Raw genomic sequence first — 19,305 nt, 5'->3', positions numbered from 1 at the left:
TCCAACTAAATGGATTTTCTTGATGAGATCAAATGGCTTAGAGACACTAACTGTTGAAAATAATCTGAAGGATCTTCCCTTCGGATATAGGTGTGATTGGACCATAATATATGAAATTGTGATCTGCATACATGTCTGCAAATAAGAAAATGAGCATCTGACCTCCCTCTTTAGGTGGCAGGCGACACACACGTCGGCACATGGCAGTAAAAGCACAAAGGTATTTCTGCAGGCTCTCATCAGTCTTCTTGTGCAGCCGAGCCATAGCCCTGAACTTGGTCCAATCAAACCGCCCGAGGTTTGGGTCGAAAACGACACCAAAAGTGGAGACAACACGATAAAAGTCAGCCTCTTCTCGTCTGGTCCATCTGTTGAAAGTGGAAAATAAATTTAAATTATATTAATTAAACATACGCTCTCTCTTAAAAAAAAAAAAGAAAAGATTTCTGATGTCTGTGGTTGGCATGCTATTGACCAGTCATGTTTGAAACTGTGGTACTAAGAATGGAATTTGAAAAAGTGCATCAGATAACTGATGGCTATCGTTAACAATCTTGATTTGTATTTACTATTTTTACCATTTTTAAAACTGAAAATGTTGGCATGAATATCCATTGGCCCACTTGAAGTCCTAGAAAATTGGCTGTTGTTCTGGGAGGCTATGTCAGCAGATTGGGTAATGGGTTCCCACACTGCCCATCCCCCGACACATAATATTCTGCTTTTACAAGAGCATATGAATTTTGAATTGCTTCTTTTTCAGCCATCACTCATATAATCTGTGTTCTGACCTTTGTTGCCGTTCAATCTTAGCAGCCATCTTGGGGTTGAGGGTGTCGTTGAGCGTGGGGGGTAGCGGGCAAAGTGGAGCAGACAGCACCATAGTCTGCTGGGAGGACTGAGACTGAGTCTGGTGGATGTGTAGGATCTGGCGGCTCTTGGTGTAGCGCTGAGAAGCTGTTATCAGACGTCTCAGCCTGGCTGTCAGCACTGAGGGGGAGGGCCAGTAGGCACTTTCACTTTCTGTCACTGGAACAGGATCTGAATTAAATAAACAGCAAAAAGAGTGGCATTATTTCTAATATGTTTATTAAATTTACCACTTGAAATCTCTAGATTTCTCCTGCCCGTGGGAGGCCTGTGCTTGTAATCATGATAATTTGCTGTGAATTACAAGCATCTAATACTTACCTCCAGCACTGTCAGTGATAACCAAGTCTCCAGGAGAAGAGGCGTCGTCCTGAATGAGAAGAGTTTATGTTTAAAGAAGAATACTGGAGAACTGGCAACCCCAACAAGTCAAAGTAAGTATCAAATATCTTGATGCACTCTCAATCATCCAGGTAAGGAAATCCTAAAAAGTTGATTCTGTTCAGCTGAACAGAAAAATGCTACATGAACAGAATAAAACTTTGGGGGATAAATATCAAATAGCAACAATCACCTTTGAGTCTTGTGACCTTACCTCCATGTCGTCCTTTAACAGTGCTGGAGCAGGCTTGTATTCTGGATCATCCACATCCCTATCCACATAGAGAAAGTTTGTGTCTTGTTGTTTTTTTGCAGATGACAGATTAAAAGATATCTGGACCAGCCTAATCAAATTAAAGTAAAAGACAAAGTATTTTTCCAGTTCAGGACGGTGTCGTGTACTCACCCATCCATGAAATCATTGTTTCTCTGTTCAGCAGCGATGGCCTTCTCATCTGGTTTTCCCACACGCTCTAGGAAACACAGGGTAGGGTCTCCACGAATAGTGTTGTACTTCTCATAACCTGGGAAAGCACAGGAGGATAGGTAAACACCAAAATTAGTTAAGGATAATGCATGGAAACAGATATGAAGTAGACAAGCTGGTTCATTTCCCACCAACCAAAAATATTTTAGCAGGTTTCCACTGATGGCATGTTACTTTAAATACCAGATACTGACTTTTCCTTTTCACCAAACTCACCACTCTCATCACGGAAAAAGCTTAACTTAAAAGCTAACTTTTAGTTGGAACTTAAAATCCAGAATTACATTTTTTGTACTCAAGTTTAAAAAAAAAAGAACCCCCCCCCCCCCCCCCCCAAGCAAGTCACATTAGTAGAAAAACTGTGTTACCATGCTTAAAGACACCCAGCAGAAGACACTTGTCAGAGATTGCATCCCACCACAGGGCTGGAAGCTCTGAATTGTCAGGCTCTGGAACCCAGATCTTTACTTCACTGTAGAGGACAAGGAAGACGCACAGCTTTAGACAGGTATTATGGGGAGTGATGTTTATACATTTCAATATACTTGCTGATAGCTGTGACCGTTTTTCAAAAGATACTTCCTGATGTATTTTTAAAAAGCAGATGGATTTGATTAAACAACTTAAAAAAGACAAAAAAAACCCAAACCCTTCTACATCTATTTGCTTCAATACAAACATCTTTTATTGTTAATCCATACAAAGCTATTTGTAAACTGTAAATAGTAATTTCATGTTCATGACAGTTGACATGTTTTTGAAAAGATCACAATGTAGTATTATACCTTAAATACAAATAAGGTTGCTATAGTGAATTTAGTGTTGAATCTGACCACGTCAAAGATGCAAAAGCACTGTAGTTGAACCATCTTGTTCTTGAGCAGAAAATAAATAAGTCCCATCTTTCACCAGCAGGTGGAGCTCTGCAACCTTCTAATAAATTTGGCTGATCATTTGTTCCCTCAACAGGTTGATACCATAGGCTAATGACACCACTCCAGGAGAGAAGTCTGTGGCAACGCCTTTAACCCTTTAACCAGAGTTGTCATTTAACATCTCTTTCAAGGCTTTTACTGTTGTATTAAGACTGCGTAATCCATTGTTTTTTTCTGTACAGTGAGACTGCGACTAGTGTACAATTATAAAAATGCTGCATAGAGGTTTAAAAGCTGTCTACTGCTAAGTATAAACAGATGTGTTATGTCCTAGGAAGCGTATAGTGTTTGCCAAATTAAATTCTAATGGAGACCCAAGCAATAAGAGTTGCAGGAAAAACTCGTCTTAGTGATAAATGGTTTTAATTCTCAGTGCAAGCAACCCAAGTTGACATCAGACTAGGTAAAAGTCAAGCTCACCTGGAGTCCCCGCCATCTAGCACCTTCTGGGCCTGGCTTCCTATCACCTCTTGTTTCAGGTAGTAGAGCATTCTGACCCTGAGCAGCACCCTGCACAGAGAAAACCCACTGGTCAGAACAAAGCCCTGACCACTCAGCCCTGCTGAGCAAGCAGAAGTAATACACAATACACAGACATACGCACACAGACTCACCAATTTGTTGGGCAGAATGCAATTAAATGTGTGGTCAGACTACAGACTGTATTGTATACTCATTTCATTTTCACTTATACATTTAGTCACATTCATCAATTTATGCCTATAATCTCTCATCTTTATGTGTACTAAGAGCAAAGTACAGCTATAAATACTCCACTGTACAGGCCTTTGATGGAGCAGGAGACACTACACAACTCTTTTGAAGAGACCGGCATATGTGCCAACCCTGATCAATTAACTATGAATTATTGTATCACTTAAAGTGACATTATTGTATAGACGTCACAAGGGAGTCATGAGCACATCCACAGCTCGGCTCTGAGGACTGAATGAACAGACAAGCGTCTCTCTCCAGTTGTCATGTGGTTGTACTGGCAGTAGATGAAGGCTGGGAAGTCGAGGCTGACAAGGTAGAGAGGAGGCTGACTCACAGGGGAGACATTAGCTCTGTGATGCATGATCGCACATTACAGGCAGCAGGCTTTGAGCGCAGACACAGTGAAGTGGTGGGAATCGATGTGCTGGTGTACCAGAGCTGTAGTGTCTAGCAAGCCTTGCGATTTTCATGGTGACGAAGACCTACGGTCTAGTCATTCTGTAAGAATACATCATGATGCCTGTTGGCCAATTTTGGCTCTAAGGTTTCAAGGACAAAAATAAATAAATAAATGAATAAATTTTGAAAAATCCTAAAATGATTTTTTAGGTCACATCTCTGTTAGTACCATTGTTGGCAGGCTAGTCTGCTTCCTAGTATTTGTGACCACTTTTTCTCATCACTTATACCACTATATTCATACATCATCATATGGATCCATTGCTTCTCCTGCCAAGGCTTCTTTTCAGCACAGCTTTTCTATCAAGAGCACTGAAAAAACTGTGGGCTGCTGCTCACAAATACATCATGTCAGGCATTCCATCTTTCTTCTGGTATAACTAGGCTAAATATTGTTATAAATGAGCCCAAAATCCTTCTTTCATTTACTGACAGGACCATGAACAACCGGAGGGCTCTAGAGTCTGTCCGTCTGTAGGAGTGATGGATGTCTGTGTTGACCAGCCTGGACTTGTGGCTCTGGTAAATTAGAGCTGAACGTCCTCCTCCCTCCGTCCTCCACCCTCCATATTCCTGTGTGACTGGACCCGCCCAGGAGCAGCTGCTGCTTCCTCTGCCTGTCAGCACAACCCTTCATCACCCCTTTTCCAAGCCTCTGTTAGTTGCATTTGTGTTTGTGTGTGAGAGATGTGGTTCACTCAGAGAGGCTGCAGAGGATCTCAGCACAGTCAAACACAGTCTTTCAAAAACAAATAACCCAAGTATGTCTGACATGAGTGGCATGCAAAAAATCTCCAATGGGCTGTACATAGAAAACACCATCAGCGTAACAGAGAGATTCTTCATCATAGATAATATTCTCATCCAAAACACGCACTGACCATAAAATGCCTTCTTAAACCTGCATAGTATAAGTATATTTTCATAATTATATTCTTCAGCATGCAGTAAAAAAGGGAAAAGAAATCTACTGCATTTTATTCAGTAAGGTCCAAGATGTTCACATCGTTATCACCCACTATGACCCAGTTTCATAACCTGTTGATGCTTTAAACTTTTCAAGTCTTTTAGGAAACAGTCTACAGTAATTTACCCCTTTTTCCTATAGCAACCATTGCTGTGCAAGAGCTGTGTCCTACATTTGTGGGTCTGTTAAGAAGCCAGTGCACACCCCCACCCCACCAGTCACATTCCAGGTCCTCAGAGGGAAAACGCACAAGTCAGCAAACCCTGCTAGCTGCATGTCCCCAATTGCCCGGCGTGTCACATATCAGACAATCCCTGGATTCAGCAATACTGGAAAAGGAAACAATGGAGAACTTTCTATGGAAGCTTCAGTGCTCTGCATCCAAAGCCCAATGGACACAAGCTCTGTGTTTTATAGCGCTATTCCCCCCTCTGTAAATAAGAGAGATCTATGACAGCCATTAGATGAGCTGAAGTCTCATGAAGATTCTTATCAGCTAGTCTCAACGTGAAGTCTGTTAATCAATCAGCGGACTGTCAGCTCCAATACATGTTTTAGTGCTTCCTAATTATTGTGGCTTGAAGGTGCCGCGGTTAAAATTTGAGCCATGCGCAAACTGTATTTTCATACACTTAGGCTTCATTACACAAAAAATAAATCGAGATCATCTTTGTTAAAAGAGAATAATCACCACCTGCCAGTTTCTATAATAGCTTAAAGGTTTACATCAGCACTCACACACCTCTTTCTCACGCACGGGAGACTAAACAACGCAGCAATAGACAATTAGTCCCCATCTCCACTATAAGCCAGTTAAATGCATACTCTCTTTTATCTTATAATGATTTTGAAATAGCAATATAGAACCTCTATATTGTGGTCATTTAGAACATTATTTGTTTTAATTGATGAAACTCAAATTGGATGAAGTGAATACTTACTTGTTGCAGTGGTGTTTCAGGTGCTTCTTATAGCCATCGTCCTGAAGCATATGCTCAGGGTTGTGCTTCCTGAGCCACTCAGCCTTGTGGATGTCAAAAGAACTAGATTGGGTCTTCATCTTTTTACCCTTTCTACCCCGAGGAACTGGGGCAGACAAGCCTAGTAAAATAAAAAAGTGTTGTGGTTCAAATTAATTCTTACTACTTACTGATTGTAATAAAGTCAGTAAATGTCAGCTTGAATTGCTGAGACTCACCTAAGTGATTCTGCAACTCCTTTGTGCGTCCATCCTCGGTAGGGGCTATGAGGTCCCACATGAAGCTTTTGATTTTGTCATCTCCACGATAATGGACCAGGCAGTAGGCCAACAAGGCCCTGCAGATGGACTCCACATCCCACTCAGTCAACTGCTTCTTAAAACGGCCATGGTTGAGGATATCCTTCCAACGACCCCATCTGGAAACAGAATGGGAATGCCACACTTAGGAATACTCATTTGAGTATGGAAGCAGACTCTATATAGACTTTTTTTAGTGTTAACGCAAAAATGCATATTGCTGTAATTTATAATCCTGATGGTCTTGTTTGTTTGTATGTGAATGGACAAATTCAAGTGGAGATAATAGGATGTTTAATTCAATGTATTACAAATATTTCAGTAGCCTCTTTGTTGACAAAAATTCAGGTGAGTCCTTCCAAATACCAGCTATGTTATTTAATAGTTAGTATTAAGTTAAACTTATTAAATGTATCTTACCCATAGACAAGCAGGTTCTTCTCTACTCTGAAGCACTCTGTGCGGCCATAGCTGTTCAGGCGATCGTAGTTTCGTCTGAGCTTAGGTTTGGTCTCATCGCCGTCACTCTCGCCCTCTGAAAGCTCTGCTAGCTCATCCTTGGTGGCACTAAAGGGCCTTGTCTGCTTTCTGACACGAGGAGTGTCAATGACCAGGCTGTTCTGTAGAGGGGGGAAAAAATTTCATGGACTTTATGTCTGTTATGCTGTTAAAAGGGAATAGATGTCCTGTGTATGTCACATTCCAATTATCCATTTCTGTGGATATTGTATCCATTTTAGTCTGGTACTCACTCTGCCGTTGACCATATCCATATCAATGTCAGCCTTTTTGGCCCACTTGTCCCAGAAATTAGGGTCATCCAGGGAGATGTCTGTACGGTTTCCAGATGCTACAAAACTGGCCTGAAAGCAGACATCAGAATTACATTAAGTTATAATCATATTTGTTTTTCCCCGTATGCCTGAGTCAGGAATTGGCACAGGTTGAAAATTTTAAAAAGCCAACCATATGAAATCTTCACACTCATGTACACAAAAGGTGATAAAGCTGATGTTAAATCATTTGTACTTAACGAGTTATATTTATCAGATTTCTTGTTTTTTTACCTTGGCAAAAGTGGATCCTCGTCCCTCAGACTCAATGGTAATGGTCTTTGTCCTGCGCTGCAGGATCTGGTCAATGTCCTCCTCACAGAATTTGGCCCCTTCATCCTCCTCATCCATGATTGCCCCGTAGGCCCCACGTCGCAACAGATCTTCAATCTCCTTTTTGGACAGCTGCTGCTGCACAGCCTGTAAGGTAAAGAAAAAAATCACATTAAAGTCATGAAACTATAACACGGTTATAATTACATGATAATAGTTCACAGATTACAAAATAGACTTCAGGTGTGAAATGGAACCACAGGAGGAATGGCACTACATAATGCATGAGTTGATCAAATCTCCAGTTGACAGAAATAGCACACTAAATGCAGGCACACAGATAGAGCGACAAAAAGTGTGCCGAATTATTAAAATGACAAAATTAGCAGCTATATATCCAACCCCGGCATTTGTTTAGTATGCAGATATGTTCAGTCAGACCAGATGTAGAAAACTGCTAATACATCCTCCTTACAGTTCATATAACTCCCAGGGGACACAAACTGCAGCTAAGCATCCACCTACACACCTCACAGTGTTGACACACTCCCTCACAAACAGATTAGACTCTAACAGGATCGGTTACACTTCAAGTGGAAATTTTAAGAGTGACCTTCACGTTTTAGTTTTTATTTTTTTGTTGGCTTGACAAGAAAAAATTGGCTTAGTGTCATTTCCCATTTGCTACAGTGTCCTCCTAACGTAATTCAGTATCCCGGGTATGTATGTCAACTTTTATGTTACTGGAATGGCAGCTGAAAGAAATGCAGCATTGATCTCTTGTCTTTTATAAATGTAATAATTTTCAGGAGATCATTAACTTGTTTCATATCCAGCTTTTCAGAGTTTAAGATGGCAAAGCTGGAGAAGAGAGCGGACGGCGTACTGTTCGTTAACAATAAACAGAACACTTCGATCAAAAAACAAAAAACATTTTATTATAATTTATTTGCATCTCCCCATATGAGGTATTAGTCACTGGCGCTGGGACTCGTGTAATTCTGTTGCAAGATGGTTTCTAATTTACAAGATTTCAAGATTTAACTACTCATTTCTATTCCAGACCGTATGGACAATTCTCAAACTTACCCCTCCCCCAGTGCCTCCTCCCAGGCTGTTATCTCGGCCACTCATGCTCTGCAACACTGCTTTATCCAAACCCAACTTGAGGCTGGCGCGATCAAACATTTCTCGCTCATATGAGTTCCTGGTGATCAAACGGTACACCTTCACTGCCTTGTTCTGACCGATGCGATGGCAGCGAGCCTGGGCCTGTAAAGTATACAAAAACTGAGGAAACTGCACCGAGCATATAATTTGTTTTAATATCTACACATTGATTTGACAGACAGCTCTTCTTAAATGACTCATTAAAATGAGATTCAACAAACAACATGTAAGTTGTTTGTGGAATGACTGAGCATTCACAACATGTACTTTTGACTAGACAGTGTAATGCACTTCCCATGGTGGCTAGTTTTGCTGCCTATTAATTGCACGAGCAGATCTCAGATAACTGTCTCGAAACAGCAATAAAACAAAATCTACAGCATTTCACTGAACCCACTGCTGAGTCCTACCTGCAGGTCGTTTTGTGGGTTCCAGTCAGAGTCGAAGATGATGCAGGTGTCTGCTGCTGTGAGGTTGATTCCCAGCCCACCAGCTCTTGTACACAGAAGGAAAACAAAGCGATCTGAGTCAGGCTTACTGAAGCGGTCGATGGCAGCCTGTCGCAGATTTCCACGAACCCGTCCATCAATACGCTCGTACAGATACCTGCAACATAAATGAAATAAACATGATGAATGTTTGTACAATACCTTTTTAAATCGTTTATTCTGAGTTCTTGTACATGGGATCCAGGTACAGTGCTTATCTAATCAAACACCTCGGTATGTTCAAAATGTGGGTGTTATTCTTTAACAGCCATATTAATTTATCCACACTCAAAACAAGACCACAGTACTTATGGTCTTCACACTATCAAGTATTCTTGTTTTGTTTTGTATTCCCTTTTTCTTAACCCGAGAAATATAAAACTATTTCTACAAGAGGTGAGTATGCTCTTTCATCCTCGTGTCCATAATCATCCCCTCCTACAGTCCTACCCCTTGCTCTTCCTGGGGTTATCCACTTCCACTCAAGAGAAACCTCAGAATCTCCCACTTGTCTAATGTGATGGAGCCCTGAGGGCTTTTGTAACCTACTGCTGAACCCTGTCTGAGGTCTGTGATGCACAGCACCTCACATGTTTACAATAGCTTCAGGTTTGTTCTAGCTTCTGGTGGGCAGCCAGTAGAAAGAAAGACGAGAAAGAGAAAGGAAGAGCTAGAACAGGACAGTGAAGGGCTTTAGCTGGAACTTAGTTTGTACACATTAGCTTTATATCTTTGATGAAAGAGGAAAAAAATAATTCACGTATATTGATTGAAATAGTTCTGTGTATTGCACTCTGAAACCCTGTGATGGAACTGAGACATTATCAAGTTAAAAATGCTAAAGAGAAGATTAAAATAGCAGGCTGTCGTGTAAAGTGACTGGCAGTTTGGTGTGATAATTGGATATCTCTTTGAACATAAAGGAAATTAGAAATGTAAACAATGCAGGTAGAAAGGAACATTTAAAACTACTACTAAGTGTACAACTAAAACGTTGTTTGGTTGTGTACAGCAGATATGGTGCTTCCTTACTACCAGACTGGATAGAACGAGGTCAAAGGTAAGCGAGTAAGGGCGATATCACATTTGAACTGCAGGACTACAGTTTGTCTAGTTACATCCTGTTACCTTCTCTGAATGAGGTAGTCTTCCAAGATGTCCAGACAGCGGACCATTTGGGAGAAGATGAGCACCTTGTGCCCTCCTGCCTTCATTTTAGGCAGCAATTTGTCAATGAGGACGAGCTTCCCAGCAGACTGCACCATAGCCTGCAGGTGAAAGTCTAGGGCAGTAGGGCTGTGCACTTCCCTGAAGTCTTCTAGGATCTTTTCCTCTGCTCCTGTCATAGCAAAGACATGGGCGCATTAAAAAAAAGTGAAGCAGTATTGTCAAAGTTAATTATTTTATTTAAAGCCTGACTTCAATTCAATGACTGATATATAAGAGCATAATTATATAAGAAACAATGGTACTTGTGTACCATAAAAAAGCAGATTAAAGAAAGAATTTAAATTTGCTAAATTTGGCTGTTAGCTCTAGAAGGTGAGAACAAAAGTTGTTAGTTTGCAGTTATTACAGAACAGAACATTTAAGCTTTCAGCGCTGTCCTACCTTTGATTAGGTAGGGGTGGTTGCAACACTTTCTTAGCTCCATCATAGTGTTGACCAGGTTGGGCATATTTGCCTGGCCAGCTCCTTTAGCCAGGAAAGAAAAATTCTTCTCTAGGATGGCACGGTAGTATTTCTTCTGAATGTTGGTGAGCTCAACTTCAATGATGGTTTCCTCTTTCGGAGCCAACTTCTTCTCCACATCTTCTTTCAAACGACGCAGCATCATAGGCTTCAGGATACCCTGAAGCTTTTGCACCTGTGGGTCACAGAGACAGTTTGAACTCACCTTTGGCAGCTGCTTCTATGCTGCACTTGTTTGGGGGCTAAAAATTGTATGTTTGAAAAGGATACAACTGTAGCTGTGTTGGGTTATAACGAACAGTATTATCCAAGTCATCAAATTTCCATTTCCAAATTTAGATGTATTGCATTTAATAAGTGTATTTTAAAAGTTATAGAGCAGCAAAAAATGAAGAAATTCAATTTCTGTTCCATATCATAGACAGACACGTATCATTACACATGGAAATGTGTATTTCACAAGTATAGTGGGTGATGCAAAGAACCACTAAAAGTAGATAACATACATTATGTAAATAATCACTGGCTAGAAGTGTAACTCGGTGTCAGCTCAGCAGTTGACTGCAAAATTATTTTCATTTCCAGCTACTGTTAAGAAATGCCACAGTGGGGGAAACTATTTGCATCATTTTGGTGTTAAGCGCAACCATAGTAACACATACAATTTCGCTCTTAAAGCAGAAGTCGCTGAAGAGTAAAGCTGACCCAAGCACAGTATTTTATATTACAGAGTCACCTTCTTCATATTATCATTATTATTGTAGCTTGCCAAAGAGATATAATCTAGGCCATCTCATATGTATGTCTAGTAATTTCTTTCCTTCATCTTATGAAGACCTACATCTCACAAATCATGAATTTGTGCTGTAGTGTAGCATCACTGCGTAGATACTATTACACTCCAAGGACTGGGCCAGCTTTACAAAGTGCTTTTTTTTTATTACAAACCCTGTGCAGGACTTCATTTAATATCAGTTATGCTGTGTGGAGAAAATAAGTCTCCTAACAGCACCAGCAGCTTTTACTATGAAAAGGATTACACATTTCTAAATTTAGTTCCATGTGTTGAACGCTGGCTGCTCCACATTTTTCAACTTCCACACTCCTGACATTGAGATGTTTTTAGCAGCCTTCCATTGAACACCTCTTTAGTAACACTGACTAAAAATGAAATGCCAAACAGCAGTATGTAGCAGGAAATGCGAAACTGTCACATAGCCCAGCACTGAGCAGTGTAATACCTGTTATCAGTTGTTATTATTCACCATGTGTTGGATGTGTGTGTTTTATGACTGTGCCCTAGTTAGAATAGGCTCCAGTTCAAGGGTTCCGTCTGTACCAACAGTATCTTCACATCTGATGAGCAGTGTGTTTGAAATTTGACTGCCCATTCATAAAAAAAAATTACCAACACTGAAAAGAAAGATCTCTTTTAGATTCTGCAAATATTAAGGTGCTGTGTGGAGCCATAAAAGCACAACAACACAACACACATTGATGCAGTTTTTCTCTAAGGTGTATTTGTGTCATGGAGAATATTGAGAATAAAACTCTTGAGACAGAATGTGCACATATCTAAGCTCACCTGCTCTTCAGTCTTAAGGTCTCCAAACTCCTGCATGAAGGTGTTTTCAGAAGGGAAGCGTGCCGGCTCCAGAAAGTGAAGCAGGCTGAAGAGCTCTTCCACTGTATTCTGGAGAGGAGTACCTGTCAGCAGGACCTTGTGTTCCTTGAAGAGGACAAGAGTTTAAATGTGAAGTGAAAATTGCTTCAATTGGTATTTCTGAATAAAATTTGAACAATGTGTAATAATTTTCTCTAAGCTCATGATTTATCTACCAGGTTCATGAGCTTGAATCCCTCTAGCAGCTTGCAGTTCTTGTTCTTGAGACGATGGGCCTCATCAATAATAACGCAGCGCCACTCTATGGCATTGAGTTCAGGACAGCCTCCAAGAATCATCTCAAATGTGGTAATAACAGCCTGAAACCTGTAGGCACCACGTATGATACGACCCTGAAGACAAAAAGGGGAGAAGTGTACATATTTCATCCGTTTCAAAAGTGGAGGCACTGCATTTGCTTAGTTAAAATATCGTATTTTATCAGCTAAAGTATGCTCAGTGTGTTTTGTGATTAAAACAATTTTGTTTTCTGATTACACAAGCACTGAATCTGAAAAAATGTACTGGAAAAAGTGCTATAAACAGATGCACATGAAAGGTACATAGTTCTTCTGACACAGCTTGCCCTTTTCTGTGTTGACATTAGAAACCTACATATTTGCAACCTTTTTAGCTGTTGACAGCAAACACAGGGTTTCCTTTATTTAGACTTCTCAAACATCAAAAAACATACATTATGGTTAGGAGGCTATCTACAGCATATCCAGTACACAAGCACCTGCCACTGAGTATTTATTATTTGTTTATTTGTTTGTCTGTCTGGGAAAGCTTTGCTTTCCCCCGCCCCTCCATTTGTATCCATTGCCTTGACAACAGTCCTCAAGGGATACTCAGTTATCCAGTAACCCCCTCCCACAGCCAGCCAGCCAGCCAACAGGCTGCTGTTGAGGAGTCAGTCACTCTGATATGCCTGAGCAGCGATGACAGAGATCTCCCCGTGGGGGCTGCTATGACATCACAGGCTGCCTGGGAGACAGGCTGGTGGCGGCTCCACTCTGTTCTCCTCTCGCCTTAGATTCCTCCTACGTTTCGTCAGAATACTAAAAGGTCCTAACTGCCTGCTGTGACACATCACATGGCCTGCCAACCACATAAAGCTTCTGTTCAAGGCTCACTAACTACCTAGCAGCCTACATATTGTCAGGCACGGGCCCTATTTGGATTCTTGCTGTATGCATATCTTAGTATTATAAACCAGATATTTGTTGAAACGCTATCTCTCCCAGTGTGAGCAAACCCAAGCTGTTTATAGATTTATATTTTATACAGGCTGACAAAAATCAGTACAGCTACAAAGTGATACCTTTTCAAGCAATTCTGAACACAGCATTGACACAAACCTTACAAACAACTTGCACCAAGCACAGAAATCCACTGTGCTTGAACTGTTGATTGTTCCTGTCTTACGGCAGATGAGTTTTCCTTGAAAAACATGGTGTTAAATGAGGTTGCTGCACTAGCTATAGGACTGTAAAGGGTATCTGGCGTTTGTGTTGCACATACAATCACGGTTTTCTTGGCTTTTCAATATCCGACTCCTATTGTTATAAGAAGGCCTCCTGCTTTGAAACTTATCATTACACTACTCGTAGGATTTCATGTTACTGACACAGTGCTGCTGTTTTTTAAAAAGCACTGTGATTACTTTAATCAAAGTGAATCACAGCCTTTCACTCTTAAAAGGTAAGCACAGCAGAATTGAGTTCTGCTTGCCTGTCTTTAAAAAGGAAAAATTAGGTATATATATTAAAATGAACTAAAAGACCTCCAAATCCTTACATTTCTCTATGTGGTTGGTAAGAGAGACAAGCTGGGAGCCCCTCTGTGCATCCAGAGCTGATTCTTTTATAGGTCCTTAAGTCTTCTCATAGCCAAAAACAGCCAGCGTGGTGATATACAGACATACTACGGTACCTACTACACATTGGCCAAAACTATATGAAAGGATGCAAGTAATACATAACACATTTCAGCTTCTTAAAGGGCTCCTTTCTATATTATTCTCTTTATTGTGTGACAGAATAACACTGGTACTTGTAAAATAAGAACTACTGTACTCAAGAGCAATAATTGTGAATTCTTGTGTTGAATCTGTCGTACTCATTTTAAAATTTAAAATTTTCTGCGCTTGATATATTCATTTACCTGTGCATCCCTGAAATACATCTCATACTGCTGGAGCATCTGCCTGCTGACCATGCTCCCATGGTAAACAATGACATTGAGGTGGGTCCAGGTACGGAACTCCCGCTCCCAGTTGGCGATGGTGGAGAGTGGGGCAATTATGAGAAAGGGCGCTTTGATTCCAACGCGATGGATTTCTTCTAGGAAAGTGATGGACTGTATTGTTTTCCCTAGGCCCATCTCATCTGCCAGGATGCAGTTCCGTCTTAGAAAAGAAAACACAGTGGATTTAGGACAAAAAGAACGCAGGAGAAAATAAATGCCTTGCTTTGTACAAAAAGTAAAGTAGGTGTGGGGGGGTGCAAATGTTTTGAATCTAAGTACTGTATGTAATTTTATCACAAACACAGAGTGGTGTATATTATAAGAAATTCTTCTCTTCTAACAATATACAAAATATGTACAGACGGCCAGGGGAATCGGTGAAAAGAGGAAGAGCAAGAAAGTGAAAGGAAAATGCAGAACTCCGGTGACAATAAAAAACAAACAAAAAACCAAACAAAAAACAGTGAAAACAAGATAATCAGCAATAATAACAGTCCAAAGATATCATACAACACACAATGGTAAATGCAACTGCCTCTGCTGCGTGGTGTACTCCAGCTAACCATTTATTCAGCTGTCCAGTGGGTGGGGGTATTATGTCTTGATGCTAATTGCAACGTGCAGATATTCCCACTGGCCTCTTAAGCAGCTCTCTACTTTTGATGAATCTCTCTGCGTAGGCATACACAAACTCCTGCATGCTCACACATAACAAAACCAATTCCCAGGGTTAATGCAAGCGCACTGACACTGTGTACAGCAGATGTACTGTGCAGCACATCTTTTGAGATTGTAGGCGAAGAAAAGCAAATGTCGCAGCAGTATGCACCTTGACAGGAAATTTGACTACCCTCACAGCCCTAAGCAAATAATGTGAATACAGAAAAACACAAGATGGTCCCACACACGCAGGATTCAAAGCAAGATAAATCATTCATTATTTATAATCCGCAATGCCAATACACCCAAAAGACCTCTTCTTGAAACACAAAATGTATGTAAAATAAATCAAATATACTACAGTATCCTGAACTGATGGAAGTTTCTGTTATTAATCCAATTTGCACTGATACAAATAGAGCAAAGAAAACAACAAACAAACCTCTTTGTACAACGCTAAACAGATTAGCAACACTACATATTCTATCCCCAAAAGAGACCACAGAATTGGATGAGCACATCTCTGAAGTATAAAAAACAAAATATTATTACCTTTATGAAATTAGGGCACATTACATAACCACTGCAATTTGTGATGTGTATGAAATTATGTGCCTTTATTTTTATAAAACAATGGTTTCATAATTAAATTTGATCTCACTTAAATTAAAAAGAAGTGTGTGTGTGGGGTGGGAGACGGAAACGGGGGGGGGGGGGGGGGGGGGGGGGGGGGGGGGGCTCTGTGCATCGTTTCATACAGTTGACTGCTGTTGGTTTGAATCATATCTATGAAATAGACTCCAATTTGTTCATGTAAATGGAGAGTCCTCTTCAAACACCATAGGTTAATTATGGAGTTCCACAGAGTTACGTGCTAGGGCCAATTCCGTTTACATTATATATGCTTCCCTTAGGCAATATCATGTATCATAGCATACATTTTTATTGCTATGCAGGTAATACCCAACATTATCCATTAAGCAAGATAGCACACACCAATTAGTTAAACTGCAGGAATGCCTTAAAAACTTAAAGACCTGGATGATTTTCAAATTTTCTGCTTCAAAATTCAGATAAAACTGAGGTTATTGTACTCGCCCCAAAAATCTTAGAAACGTGGTATCTAACCAAATGCTTACTCTGGATGTCATTACCTTGGCCTCCAGTAACACTGTGAAGAATCTTGGAGCCATTTTTGACCATTTAATGTGCATAACAAACAATACGTAGGAGTACTTTATATTTGTGCACTCTCTCTAAAATTGGAAATACCCTGTTTCAGAGTGATGCTGAAAAACTAGTTCATGCATTTATTACTTCTAGACTGGACTATTGTAATTCATTTTTAGTAGGCCCTCCTAAAACTCCTTGAAAAGCCTTCAGCTGATCCAAAATGCTACAGCAAGAATACTAACAGGGACTTGGAAAAGAGAGCATATTTCGCTCATGCTGGCTTGGATCTTGTTAAATCATGTCAAATCTTATCAAACAGGTTTCTTTAACACGGCAATGACTTCAATGGAATGAAATGCTCTCCAAGTTTTCTATTGGGCTGTGATATTGCAACCCAATAGAGCATCTCTGGGGTGTGGCTGAGTCGGAGATTAACATCATGGATATCCAGCTGACAACTACAAAAACTACATGATGGCATCATTTCTGTACTGTGATACCAGTTAAAAGCTATTTGGGTTTTTCACAATAGCTGCAGATTTTTTACAGGTATGCATACTCACAGTGCTTAAAACTAACCTGTTGTACCAGTTGAAAAGAAGCCAGTTGACTCCTTCTAGCTGGTAGTCCCTGAGGCTGTTGCCATTCCTGTATTGCCTCGATTGTTCCCTCTTCTTCCACAGATTGGCAGGAGGACGCTCCTAAGTGACATATATGGCAGATTGGAAGTTAACTTTACATTTTTGATGAACACTTTTCAGTAGAACGTAAATATTACAAATGCATGACACAATTTCTTATACATAATGTTAGCATTATGACCGTACAATTGACTGGCACCCCATCCAGGGTGTACTATAGCCGAGATAGGCTAAAGGATCTGTAACTTATACAATAGTAAATTGGATGTGGAGCTAGCATCAGTGGTCATAAGCAAAATGTTGGTTATTTAAGCAAACCGGAGAATGACAATTGTTTAGAATATATAAAAAAATAAGGAAATCCAGCAGTGTGAGATACATGCAATATAAAAAACAAGATCTCCAGCACTCCAACCTTGCTGCATCTGCAAACCTATATGGTAACATTGCACGCAAAAAGAGTATGTCAGTGTATCTGATATATACACAGAGGTGTAGAAAGGTGTAAAAACTAACCTACTGTTACAACCACAGGTATGCAAAGTGTGAACTATTGTAGTGGACAGGGAAATAAAAGACGAAAGATAACCTGAAACAAAAACTGTCAGTCTTCATAGTACAAGTTACACGACTGATCTCTGTGTAGTCTAGTTATAAATACAACAGTTTGTTGCTCAATAAAGGGGAACTATAGAGTATGATAAAAAACAAAACCAAAAAACACTGTTCTCTTTGAAGATTAGTCTATTTCTTTTCTCCTAATTTTGACTTCAGTCTGTTCAGTACATCTTGCGAATCTTCAATAGAAAATGTTTTCCTAGTTTTACCTTTCCAATAAAAACATCATTCACTGATGTTGAAGTGACTGACAGCAGGTGTTTGTCTTTCAAGCTCGCTCACACCCCTGTGTGAGTGTTGTCTTATTTAGATCACTGTAATATGTGTGTGTACAAGCACACACACACACATACACACACGTGCACGCACACACGTACACATGTATAAAAGTGATAAAGAAACATGGAAATACAGTGATAACTGAAGAAGGCTGGCAGGCACAACTTACCACCCTGCGTGAGTCTGGCTTGGCTGCCTGCAGCTGCTCAAACTCCTCAATCTTGCTCTGATCTACATCGTCCTTCAGCTCCCAGGTGCTGTCTTCATAAGGCAGAGAGCACCACTTCACCAGGTAGTACACCACTTCCTGTAACAAGCAGAGGAGAATTAGCACTGAAAAAGACTAGACTGAGGCCAAGCTTTGCTTTTACAATATTAACAAAGGCTGCGAGGAAGCCCATTAGGATGGCCTTGGGCATTTCTGAGATACAAAGACATTGCTAGAGTGGAGAATCTGTTGAAAGGAACAAAACCATGAAAACCGTTCAGGAACTTAGACAAATACAGAACTCACGTATGTGATGAAATGAAAAAGGATTCGCTTACCTCTCTTGTATCTTTGTCCTCGCAATATGACACCTCCAGCACTCTATCTACTTCTACGTAGTCAGGGTTAAATGGCTCCTCTTCCATCTGAGCGAGACAGAAGGAAAACACAAAAGGAAATGAAAAAGATTAAATAAAGGGAATAAACCAAAGTGCCCACTCACCATCTGGAAACTGAGATAAACATTATATTGTATCAAATGAGTGAGTAAAGAGACTCAAATATATGCACGCAGATGTGTTGGTCCCCATAAAAACAGAGTACTGAACGTGCAGTTGCATCCTAAAAGACACACCAAATTGTGGAGACACTCACACCCACTTATAGAAATGTCCTCAACAAAAAGACCCCCCCCCCCCCCCCCCAAAAAATAAATAAATAAATAAATAAATAAAAAAAAAAACATTTGTGTACAGTACGTCCCCAGACACAAACTAGTCGCACATCCTTACATCTGCAAAGAAGAGTGCTCTCTGTGCCTGTTTCATCTTGAAGCGTTTGATCTTCTGCTGAATCCTCTTGTCCTTCTCCAGCTGCTGTTCTGTGGCCCACTCACAGTGTAGGTAGGAGCTGACACACACACACACACACACACACACACACAAGATCAGTAAGGTAAGGGACTCGTGCAATCACCTAAACAGCATCTGGGGGAACTGCTGAGGCCAGCAGGTGTGATCACAGATTGCAGATGTGGTCACAGTCTCTACTGGCATGCTGTTCTCAGTCATATTTGTTTAGAAATATTAAAGTGTTTTCACATTCATATTTCCATCCTCGTTATCATTTGGCTGTGAAATGATGGATGTGATCTGGCTGATGACAGATTATCTGCCACACACAAAAAAAAAATTCTGGGAAGCTGAGTATGACACTTAAATCTTAATTTCCAAAACATTAAAACTGATAATTTGGTGTGTGAA

General features: G+C 40.4%; 1 protein-coding gene across 3 annotated transcripts in view; it reads right to left on the bottom strand.

The window, feature by feature from the left end:
• Window positions 1-19,305, bottom strand: part of chd9 (chromodomain helicase DNA binding protein 9) — a 70,483-nt gene that overhangs the window by 8,984 nt on the left and 42,194 nt on the right. For all 3 annotated transcript variants that reach the window (XM_063478997.1, XM_063479006.1, XM_063479014.1), the window contains 23 exons: window positions 18,835-18,952; window positions 18,382-18,468; window positions 18,005-18,142; window positions 16,877-16,998; window positions 14,381-14,624; window positions 12,391-12,567; window positions 12,137-12,280; window positions 10,471-10,726; window positions 9,988-10,198; window positions 8,782-8,977; window positions 8,291-8,473; window positions 7,163-7,348; window positions 6,848-6,958; window positions 6,516-6,715; window positions 6,015-6,214; window positions 5,758-5,917; window positions 3,094-3,183; window positions 2,107-2,210; window positions 1,658-1,775; window positions 1,466-1,523; window positions 1,192-1,240; window positions 792-1,041; window positions 163-368 (listed from right to left, as the gene is read on the bottom strand). In XM_063478997.1, coding sequence (XP_063335067.1) covers window positions 163-368; window positions 792-1,041; window positions 1,192-1,240; window positions 1,466-1,523; window positions 1,658-1,775; window positions 2,107-2,210; window positions 3,094-3,183; window positions 5,758-5,917; window positions 6,015-6,214; window positions 6,516-6,715; window positions 6,848-6,958; window positions 7,163-7,348; window positions 8,291-8,473; window positions 8,782-8,977; window positions 9,988-10,198; window positions 10,471-10,726; window positions 12,137-12,280; window positions 12,391-12,567; window positions 14,381-14,624; window positions 16,877-16,998; window positions 18,005-18,142; window positions 18,382-18,468; window positions 18,835-18,952 — 3,608 coding nt within the window. The remainder of the gene's footprint in view (window positions 1-162; window positions 369-791; window positions 1,042-1,191; window positions 1,241-1,465; window positions 1,524-1,657; window positions 1,776-2,106; window positions 2,211-3,093; window positions 3,184-5,757; window positions 5,918-6,014; window positions 6,215-6,515; window positions 6,716-6,847; window positions 6,959-7,162; window positions 7,349-8,290; window positions 8,474-8,781; window positions 8,978-9,987; window positions 10,199-10,470; window positions 10,727-12,136; window positions 12,281-12,390; window positions 12,568-14,380; window positions 14,625-16,876; window positions 16,999-18,004; window positions 18,143-18,381; window positions 18,469-18,834; window positions 18,953-19,305) is intronic.

Source organism: Pelmatolapia mariae, linkage group LG1, assembly GCF_036321145.2.
Source record: "Pelmatolapia mariae isolate MD_Pm_ZW linkage group LG1, Pm_UMD_F_2, whole genome shotgun sequence".
Taxonomy (NCBI): domain Eukaryota; kingdom Metazoa; phylum Chordata; class Actinopteri; order Cichliformes; family Cichlidae; genus Pelmatolapia; species Pelmatolapia mariae.
Note: the sequence above shows the minus strand (reverse complement) of the source record. Positions and strands in the feature narration are given on the sequence as shown.